This window comes from Chaetura pelagica, unplaced genomic scaffold, assembly GCF_000747805.2.
Source record: "Chaetura pelagica isolate M959 unplaced genomic scaffold, ChaPel_1.0 scaffold548, whole genome shotgun sequence".
NCBI lineage: Eukaryota > Metazoa > Chordata > Aves > Apodiformes > Apodidae > Chaetura > Chaetura pelagica.
In genome coordinates this window covers 580969-592441 of record NW_009970728.1, presented here as the reverse complement: position 1 = coordinate 592441, position 11473 = coordinate 580969, and the positions used below count along the sequence as shown (strand labels likewise).

Below are 11473 nucleotides of genomic sequence, written 5' to 3'. Positions count from 1 at the left end.
TGGACTGGCCAGTCAAGGATCAGTCCTGCTCACAACAAACCCCAGCCAGTGGCATTGGTTGAGATCAGGGCTTCACTTGTACAGACAGAGAAAGGGATGACTTCCCCCACCCCAGCACCCAGCCTGATATTGCGGTCCTGAAAGATGTCAGACAAGAAGAGTTTGGAGAGGAGATGGAATAGGAAAACAAAACAAAACACACAACCAAAAACAAAACCAAACAAGTGACCTGCCTGCACCTATAGAAGGTCCTGCATGTAAACCAAGCCCCTCAGCATTGGGTCCAGAGAGACATCATGCCCTAGACATGTACCTGGTGCAGTGAACCAGATACTAACTTACTTAGTAAGGGAAATTTTTGCTGCATTGTGTTTGTCCACCTTAAATCTTCAGGTAAGAATTTTCCCATTCATATTTTGTATCAGCAGTTCCAAACTGCAACAGTGAGCACCTGAAACATCATTACGACTAGGAAGCATTTATTTGACCCATTTGTAACAATCTGCCATGTGCAATAAACCACTCTTTACTGGTAAAATAAATAAGTGAAGGAATGCACTCATTAAAAATATAATAATGAGTTGCCATCTTCAATTGTAGTCTAAGCTACTTTAATGATGCCATGTATTCCAACGACCATGCTGCAGCCATAATGAATGAGGTTGTTTAAGGCAGTTATGGGACCCTTTTCAGAGCCAAAGTATTTGCTCCTCTGATCTGGAAGAAGGTGTAAATACAAATCAGGCTCTGTGCTGATGTTTTCAGAGGCATCTAAGTGAGTTAAGACTTCAAGCTTTATTTTTAAAGCTGACTTAAACTAAGCTTCCCAAAAATATGGATTTAAGTGACTTAATAGCTTTTAATACCTGACCCCGACTTACGTGTTTATGGCCTTAGGCAAAGGGAGGGAAGATGATTCTGACTCAGCTGTTGAATTAGTTTGTCACTTTGGCCAGCCACCTCTATTTCTCTGCATTTCTGAGTCTTCTGTGTCTTTCTTGCTTTGTCCACTGGAAGATTTTTATTACCAGCCATGACTCCTACAATGTTTTTGCACAACATCCATCACAGCAGGGGTCTGATTAGGGATGAAGCTTGGAGATGAGACTATTAAGAAAATAATGAAGATAATCTTCATTTCCAGGGATTAACTATACAAATTTTATAGTATGTCCATATGTTGTTGCAAACAAGCATCTACAACTCCCGAGGATGCTACCAAAAGGGTTTTTCCAACTAACAGGATGGAACAGGGGGCACAAATGCTGTGGATATCTTGGGTACTTTAATACGTAGGACAAAAAACAGCAGAACAACATGTCTTTGACTGAATGGTGACCAGCCCCTAAATGGTGAAATGGAACTATAAAACACAGGATCAGCCTCTGTTTTCTGCCAGATCAGCACATTCTTTTTGTTATTGCAGTTATTGTTGTGTCTGAATACCTAATTAATTACAACAGTAAACGCTGGCTTCTTTAATCACAGCATCAGCTGTCCTAATCAATCTTAATAATATGGAATCTCTACTATGGCACCCATGAATTTTAATCTACATAAATTTCTTAAGACCTCTCACAAGATTGTTGTATGAAATGATATGATTATGGGTATAGATTAGGGCTGTAGAGAGTGATTTAAATTGGATTTAAGGAGAAGGTGAATAGAGCCCTCCCAGCCATTTATTTATTTATTTATTTATTTATTTAAATCCTGGCCTTCATGTAGATTTTTTTAATTTGCTCTCATTATTTTATTCCTCCTCCCCTCCCCCACCCCCTTACTGAACAGTGCTGCCTGTCCTTGATTGCCCTGCTCCCCCATTCAACACCTCAGTGGTAACAGTGACCAAGCTGCGGCTACTAGGAGAGGTGTAAAAATGTTTCTGGAATAGTGAGAGAAATTAATAGATGGGGAAGAACACAAAACTGTAAATCCAGGTGGTATCATGCTTTTGTAAGCCCATGTAGGGAACAGTTCTGTGAAACAGAGTTAAATAGATGGAATAAACTTGTCTGTCAGGAAATGCAAAAATAATCAGAAGCTGGGTGTGAAGACGATATTATACAGTTATAAGGTTTGCTGCCTTCTTACACCAAAGTTAAATCCCAGGGTGTTTTAGAAGCCCAAAATGTGCCAGACCCTACTTTTGTCATTCAGAAACACTGGGTCCCTCTGATTTCGGAGAGCAGATTTCCTTGGCTTTCTCTTACCCCAAGCTGTGACAGGAATGCTGTCCCATAACCCACTGATGGGGCTGGAGGGCTCCTTCTGATAACTCAGGCTGAAACCGTAATTCTTTTTCGTCACCACCTCTGCTGGCTTCAGTGCAGCTTCTCCTGATTTACAACACTGACCCTCACAGAAGGCTCCAGCCCGCTGTCCCCCACAACCGTTTTCACCTGCAGTGCCCATATAACAGATCATTTTGGCCAGACACTGTAGCTGGGTTAGTAGTATCTCAGGGGGGACTCTTTATAGACTACCACTTAAACTGATTTTATTTATTTTTAACAACACAATTCATTGTGCCACCTCCATCCTTTTATTTTCTGGAAAAAAACCCCTAAATGTTGGGCTTGACACCAATTGAATACCCCTTCAGAAAGCTGGATTTCAATCTAGAGATATATCAGTAGTAAGAAAGCTTCCAAGTGTTAATTTTAAAGCACTGGTTTTTCATGCTGACTTGGGAAATTATCCATGGGTTTTGGCATCAGGCAGAGGATTTGGAAAGTGACATTAACAGATCTACTTTCTTTGAAGGACTTGGGAGTCATTTCTTGACTTCTGCCTAATGAATAAGTGCTGCCTTTGTTAAATTTATATTTATGGCCATATAGTAGGTCATTGGCTTGTTTTATGCCTCCAGGTTTATGGAAGGTTATCTGCCATGGTCACCTTGTGGCATCTTGGCCAGGAGCATCTCACAAAGAAACAATTGTATCTGAGTAGGATTTTTCCCGTGGAGATATGGAAATGATCAAATTAATATAGAGGCAATGTCCAGGGATAAGGCTCTTGCCCTGAGCTGCCAAATGAAGTTACTATTAGCATCTGTTTTCACAGTACACCTTTAGTTTTCCCTGGCAAGGCTAGATCCTCAGCTTCTGTAAAGCAGTGAGGATACATGGAATTCAGCAGGGCTGATGTGATTGATAGTTGTCCTCTGGCCTCTCAGGACCCTCTCTGCTGCTTTCACTTCACCAGCCGATCCTCAATGTGTACATTACATCACATTTAATCTCTTAAGTGTCTGTATGCCAAATGTAAGATCTCAGTGAGTCTGACCACAAGGAAAGCTATTTCAAATGTTATCTATGGGCACATTTGCACAGGCAGTCACCAGGACATCCAAGGTTTTTTGATGATGTTACAACTTAGAGACATGCTAGTTCTGGTCCAAAAGCCCTTTTAAGGTGATTTATTATATCCATGTCCCTCATCTAGTGTCTCCTATGTGCCTATAGCTCTTATCAGCCCTTATGTGGCTGTTTAGCTTCTGAGGTGCAGGGGGTTACACTCTGGCCCAGACAGCATGCAGAGGAGCTAACATTTGTTCCTAGCCCTGCATACCTGTGTTCAACTAATATCTGCAGTAACAGAGAAAACTGGCCAGCTGGATGATGAGTAAGGGTGGCTGAAACAGGGTAACTCTCCTACCACGGTGCAGCATGACTTGTGTGAAGGCCATGGGGGCACACACCCTATTAAGTCATGTGTATCCTACAGATGCATAAAGCATCATTTCCTCATGGTATCCATATGCTGAGACACAGAAATTATTCATGTTTCCCCATCACTTCGAATTTTAGCATGTGTCATGCTCCAGCCTACAGTAAAATGTAACCTCTGGGGCATGTTGGCTCTGAATCATACACTTGACCCTTTGTTGAAATTCTCATGGATCATTAGAATGTAGGAGGGCTGTCACTTCACTGAACACAGAATGGCCACAGTTTCCTGAAATGTCTAATTTGTGTCTTGAGATTTCTGGATCAATACCAGCCATTGGCTTAATCCACACTACAGCTGGAAGCACAGACAGTTATGCCCTTCACTGGGTTTAATTCATCTGACAGAGTAAGCAGCAGCCTGAAGATATGCTCATGGCTGCCCAAGCTACCCTGGCTTCATGCCGGGGAACACTGCCAGCCCTGGAGTCTGTGTCCTTGCATCTTCATAGGCCATGTTGACCAGCATGAACACATCCACTGTACTGAAGTCACATCTTCATTAGCTGAGTAAACACACTCTTCAAGCTCAAGAAAACAAATTATCCAGTGAGAGAAAGTCAGCACTTTTGTTTTTAACAGATGTCAAGTTAAATTCCTTCGTATGGTGATTCACTAGCACTGCTTTTCCCAAACAGCCAAGGCAGGGTGTGACATGATGTATAAAACACAGAGCCCCATGCCAGGGGTTTGTACCTCCCCAGGCTGTTGAGTCCTACAGCCCAGAGGTGCTTTCAACTTCCTCACTTTTAAGAGCATCTAGTTAGATGAGTGTTATCAGATCCAATCTGGGAACCATCTACTCATGGGTAAAGCAGCAGCAATGTGTCTGGTCTTAACATATTGCTGCTACTTTACCCATGAGTAGATGGTTCCCAGCTTGGAGGAAAGCTGATCAAAATCAGGGAGAAGTCTTCCCACTGACTTGCATGTGCTGTCAGCCAGGAAGAAATAACCTGCATGATCTGGGGCACAAGGCATCATAAGGCACAAGGCTTTCCTGAGAAAGAAACCCCTGGTTAGATACTACTCTTGTTGACAAGTCATAAAGACTTAGGAAAAGAGTGAACTCTAAAAGCTTTGAGTGGGAGGGGGAAAAAGCTAAGTTTAAAGGACTGGTTTTCCACACCATGTAAACAGAGCATTTGCACAGTTTTAGCATGTAATCTTAAAGGTCAACCATGATTTTCAGTGTGTATTTCCTAAACAGAATGGCTTGGTTACAACAGGAACAGTAAGGCAAGTGAGATATTCACAGATGGGATGAGGACAACAGCTCAGCAGTGAGCTGGATTGTCCCATTTGGGACAGACTCAGCTATAGCTGGGAGATTAGGCAGTTCCCATGTGTATGGGAACGTATCCAGAGAAGGACCACAAAAATGATCTGATTGCTGGAGCACCTCTCTTATGAGGACAGGCTGAGGGAGTCAGGATTGTTCAGCTTGAGGAAGAGAAGGCTCCAGGGGGACATCATAGCAGTCTTCCAGTACCTGAAGGGGGCCTACAGAAAAGCTGGCGAGGGACTTTTTACAAGGACTTGTAGTGAGAAGAAAAGGGGTAATGGTTTTAAATTGAGAGAGGAGAGACTTAGATTAGAGATCAGGAGGAAATTCTTTAGTGTGAGGGTAGTAAGGCACTGGAATTGGTTGTTCAGAGGAGTTGTGGAAGCTCCATCCCTGGAAGCATTGAAAGCCAAGTTGGATGGAGCCCTGAGCAACCTGATCTAGTGTGAGGTGTCCCTGCCCATGCAGGAGAGTTGGAACTTGATGATCTTTAAGGTAAGGTCCCTTCAAACTCAAACCATTATATGATTCTATTTTATGATTCTATGATTCTGTGATTATGCCTTCCACTGATGTCCCATAGGTTTTAATGTATTATCCTCACTCCTTTTCAAGAGGTGAAAATCCCTACAGTAGGGCAGTGCTTTCTCATTTCACTTACACATATATTGAGGGATCTCAAAAAGTCAGCTAGGAAATGAACCAAATAACTTCCAGCCTAAGACTGCAATCTCACTTATTTCTCTCTGTGACTAGCCCATCCTCAAAGTCCTTGTAATCTAGTAATATCCATAATGAACAAAAGCCTCCAAGCCTTATCGAGCTAATTGGGTTTCTCCCATCAAACTCTGGTCTTCTCACCATTCCTCCTTGGATTTTGGGCTAGAAGTGCAAGACTTCACAAGCTTCCATCATGATCAAGGGTGATCTTTGAAGTTAAGTTTCAAGCTGGTATTTGCATCTGTAAGAAAACACTTTGTTCCTTGGGTCTTTAACACTTGGGTCTACAAACTTCCCCCACACTTTGGCATCCAGTCAGTATCTCTCCGTGGGCAGGCCAATGGCATTAGAATTCCCTGTAAGAGGCCCACACTTTTGCAACCTCCAAGCTCCTGCTTCTAGATACACCTCCATGCTTGTAGGAAAGAAGGTGGGATGGCAGGGGAAAAGTGGCAGCTTCCTAAGGGATCATCCTACAGTTACAAAGCCATAGGGACTGCGTAAATGTAGAGCTGTGTAGCACCAATAAATACAAATTAAACTCATAAGAAGAAGTAACATATTAGGACCAAGGTGACATTTGGGCTGGAGGTTCAGCCAAGTTTTGCTTTAAATATTTTATTGCTGCAGATAAAGAAAGAGCTTATCCAACACGTTTCTCTCTCTCTTTTTCTCCCTCTGTCAACCAAAAGGGAAAAGGAAAAAAAAATAAAATTAACTAGCTTTGGTTGTATTTGAGCTAGACTTCAAAGTTGCACAAAATAAACAGATTTAGGGGGGAGGAGTGCATACTTGTAAAGAGAGAAAATGCACTTTGAAGCCAGCAAGAGACTGCATGCCTTACACAGAGATTCACAGCATCCTCCCTGGAGCAGACAAGTGGTGTCTCCCTCCCCTCCAAGCAACATCTCCTCTCACACAGGGGGCTGCCTGGCAGCACTGCAATCCTTCCAAGAGATGTTGGGATGGCAGAAGCCACTGCTTTGTTCTCTTCTCCTTCCTCCTGCTATGTCCATGTTGTTTTCTGCTCTGATTAAAAGTTTCATACAACTGTAGCTGTCACGGAGATCTGAGTTTGCACAGCACCTAGCACAGTGTCAGTCCTGGCTGAAGATGCAGGCTCTTTGGGTTTGACTACAGCAATGCAGAATGTCTGAATGATCAGAGGTGGGATACATAATTCAAGATAAAGGAAAGAGGGGAGAGGTTTGTGTGACCTCTGCTTCAAAACCTCAGTGGAAGACAACCAGGGGACAGAGACCTCCTGGCCATCATGGGGGGCTCTGTGCAGTTCTGTCGTTAGGGTGAGCAAGGTTTGTCTGTCTCATACCACCTATTTATGAGGGAAGAAAAACAAAGACTGTCTGTCATGCTTTAACCCCTTAATTCCTTTCTCTCTTTTATCTCCACAGCACAGAGCCCCACTGCAGCAGACCCCTTGCAGCAAGCCTACGCTGGAGTGCAGCAGTACGCAGGTCGTTAGTATTAACACTTTCTCCCAATAAACATTTCTCTTCTCTGAAGCCTTTAATCTCTGAACATGCCTGAGGGGGTTGGGGGTAGGGAGGTGTTTGCTTATCCAGTGGCAGGCTGGGAGTCACAGAATCAGATAAATTTGCACTCCTTGTGAAAACGAATATGAAGTCCAGGGTCTTTTCTCCCTTAGAAGACAACCTCCTCCCTTTCCCTAGGGAAAGGTTCCCACTAACTGTACCTTGGGGCAGCTTCATTGGCAGGGCCAGGCCCAGTCTGCTTAACATAGTGCACAAGTGCAAAACCAGGCCACTGGTGTGGAGGCCACTTTCTGTAACAGGTCTCCTGGGTGCTGAAGAAAGGAAGGGAGTTGGGTAACCAGACACTGCAGAGTCACTGCTGCTGTGACTGGCAGGGCATGTCCGAACATACCTGTATTTTAGGGTATGTCTACACTGGCCATACCCCGCCTAGTTAGTTTGAGGCTTGCTTAAGAGCTACACAGACATGCTCCTGGCTTCTCAGCAGCTTTCTCCATGGCTCCCAAGAGGTCAGCCTCTGCTCCTGCGGCCCCATAAGCTGAGCAGCTCCTTTGCAGTTGATGGACTGACAGCAGCCAAAGTGACCTGGTGCAGACCATGACCTCACCATGTTCAGCCTCCCCTCGCGAGGTGTCCACGGTCAACGTTGTGAGGAAGCTGCCACCCCAAAGTCATTATTTCCTGTGGTAACTGGAGCAATCATGAGATCCCGCAGAGGAATGGCTATTATCTCATGTCAGCACTGTATCTGGAAACTTAATTTAATTCTCCATGTAGGGCTTCATTTGCCGGTGTTTTAGTTATTGTCATTTATTGCTTGTGAGGTTTGATAGATGGGAAGCAGCTCAACCCTTTGAGCTGTTAATTAACCCCTCTGCACACACATGGCCCCTATCCCACTCTCTCTGGGTTCACAGGCGACCCATAGTCTGTATTTTTAGCAGCAAGGCACATCATCTACCATCTGTGGTACTGACTGGCTCCCCTTGACTGCTTGGTGGGGAAGCTGAAGTGGGGAAAATTGTTTAATTGCTGCATACTGTTTCCACTGTGTTTGTGTGAGAGGGAGGAAGTCTCTATGGACATGAAAGAAAACATACATATCTGAGAGTGTATGTGCAACTGTGCCTATACTGTGTGTGGGCATAAAAAGGTTAGAGTAAGGGAGAAAATATTTATGAACTGGTTTTATGAGTATGTGAATTAATCAGAGTGCAGAAGAGATTACACAGGGAAGTGTGTGCATGCGTTCTGCATGTGGCTGTCAGCACGGGCATCAATGTGTTGAGCTCATGGATGGATGTGTTTGTGGCACCATCTGGGATGATTACGAATCTCTGCTGGGAGAATTCCCAGCAGAGAACCCTGCTTACACTGCATAGCTGTCACAGGAGTCACTGCTGATGAAGTTGAAGGGAGGGTGAATGCTCAGGACCACATGGCATTTCCTGGAGCACCACCATGGTGTTTCTGCCCCATCTCAGGCTGCATGAGATGTCCCTTCACAGTACCAAAATACAGGGGAAAACCCCACATCTAGATTGGTATGACAGTTTGGAGTGAAAGCTCCTTGCTCCCCAGCACTGAAATATGTCCCTCTTTCTTCTCTCTCTTTCTTTACCCTGTAGCTGCTTATCCTGCTGCTTATGGCCAGATTAGCCAAGCGTTCCCACAGCCACCTCCTATGATCCCACAGCAACAGAGAGAAGGTGAGTAAACAGGCTGTCCTCCTTTCTGGCCTCAGCACACCATCCCTGCCACATTGGTTCCCCACCTCATACACCTAGAGAATATACATTAAACATTTGATTGCATTGAATCCTGGGTCCACTGAGCCTTTCCTCCATTTCCATATGTGGCACAGCATCACTAGCACTAACATTAGTATGCAGTAATGTCCTCATGGGGGATCACTGCTGAGATCTGTCCCCAGGAAGGGAACATGTTGATGTGAATGGGCCATGGAAAGTCCTGCTAGCAATACAGGCAATAATCCAGTGGGGCTCTGTGTCAGGGACAAGCAACAAGAATGTGGGTAAAAATGCAATTGCATTGGAATAAAGAATTTAATAGAAAACAAAACACTTGGGTCTTTCATTAGAAGTCAATAATGTGATTTCAAACTCCTGCTATTTAGAGAAAGAGGACCTGTTAGTAGAGCTGATATAGTACTTTCATCCTCCTTTGATAATCTGGAAATAGAAATCAGACCTGTATGAGGATGAGATTAATCTTGCAAAAAACCTATCTACTTCTTTACATTAACTGTAAGACGTGGCCAGGTTACCTGGCCAGAAGGACTGGATATCCTCACTGGAGACATAAAAAGTAAGGAGAATTGAATTTCCCATTATTGTACGTAAATGTTTTGGAAGGCAAACATGCTATATAATGTTCCCTTTACAGCCAGAGGGGAGCAGTGGGATCCCCAGAGGTAACCTGCTCAGGTAGTCCCAAATCTTCTTCAGGGAGCCTACTGCTCCCTTTTGATAAGAAGAGGAAACTGCTTGTCTAAGTGAGGCATTTAAGTCAAGTGCTTCAGCTTAGTGTAGAGATCCTCATTTTAAATAATTACATTTCAATTTTTATCCACTATTAGATCACTAATTCAGATATCTTCTATGTTATACATGTTATTATATATATAATGGCATTTAATATTTTAATATAGTGTAATAGTGAGAATGAAATTAATCAAGAGTACACTATCACACTAAAATATTCTGATGGCCTAGAACTACTTTGGAGGAGAAATCTCATTTATAAGAAAATTAGAAATGCTAGCATTTCGATCTAATTTTGAATCAATTTTTTCCTGATGTCAGAATTTCCTGGGGAACAAAACTTCCAGCTCCTGATTAGCTCTAGTACACATCCCTGCTGTGAGAACAGATGCACAGACCAAACGTATCATTACAGAGATGTTTCCCCCATGCTGAAGGACTTTGCTTTTTATTACTTACTGGGGCTAGATTAAGCACAGGACAAAATGGCGAGCAGATCATTGCTCAGCATAGCATCATGCCAGGAGCCATCAGAAGCACAGGATAGCTGTTGAGCACACTTTGAAGACCCACTGCCCGAAGACCCCTGTGTTGGCAAGGCATTATGTGTCTCTCTAGTTGAGGGTGAATGTCACCCAGTGGACAAGTCATAACTCCTCACTCCTTTTTATAAGCAGCTGGTATTGACAATGGCTGGGGACCAGACATATAAGATGAACCACTAGTCCAAAGGAGGTTACCATTCCCAGTGCCCTCTGTTTTTCTGCAGTATTTAGTTGCCATGACTTTCTCTGCTGCTTCCTAGAGGGAGAATCTCTAAGGCAAGATACTTATTTTTAGCAGAGAGTTGAGACCTTTAAGTATCTCTAACCTTTAACAGAAAAAAGCAACAAGAGAGAAGTACAGTAATAATAATGCTCAGTGCTGAGAAGAGTGTTTTATGTTTCCAGGGATGTGAACAAACATTGATTTGTTAATGAACCAGTCCTACCACTACATAACATCAATGATCACATTGTTAATAAGGATGGTAACGCTTTGCTCCTGTATCCCAGTTGGATAACAAGCCCAGAGCTGCTTGGCTGCTGCATCATTCCTGTAGAGATTAGTCATTACTTTCACATGAGCACTGCGTCTGCCAGTAGCTGATGGGATGCATAGAGTGGAACAGATCCAAAATGATCAAAGTTAGAGATGAAGTCTTGATTCAGGCCATGTCAACCAGGCAAAATGTGGGGGTAGTTTTAAATTTGCATGGCATTACTCATCTTGACATAGTTTCTGAAACTTAAAAATACACTTACATATTAAAATAAAGTGGTGCAAGCTTGTGACTCTCAGCTGCCCTGTGCTCACTCATGCTAGGGACTGAATAACACACAGAATCAGAAGAGTCACTGAAGTTACAACCTCTAAGTAGCTGCGGTAGAGGTGAGGTGTATATCCAACTTAGTGTACAACTGACCAAATGGCCATAGACTAAATTCTTACAGCACAACCCATTTTTAATTACTTTTGGAAAAGCAGTCTGGTTACAGCCTTTTGTTATGACACTGATTCAAAGTGTGAGGGGTGCAATGATAGATAGCTCATGTCAAACACAGGTAAAAGGACTTTATTAGTGTTGACAGTGGACACCCAGGACTAGGTTGGGTTTGCTGCTGTACCCATGCTAAATGACTAACAGTAAGCTGGAGGATGAGGAGCATGGACAGA

The 11473-nt window shown here is 43.4% G+C and overlaps 1 protein-coding gene across 1 annotated transcript in view; it reads left to right on the top strand.

The window, feature by feature from the left end:
• Positions 1-11473, top strand: part of CELF4 (CUGBP, Elav-like family member 4) — a 741704-nt gene that overhangs the window by 702692 nt on the left and 27539 nt on the right. The window contains 2 exon segments of the mRNA XM_010007136.1: positions 7152-7217; positions 8882-8962. Of these exon segments, the coding sequence (XP_010005438.1) occupies positions 7152-7217; positions 8882-8962 (147 nt within the window).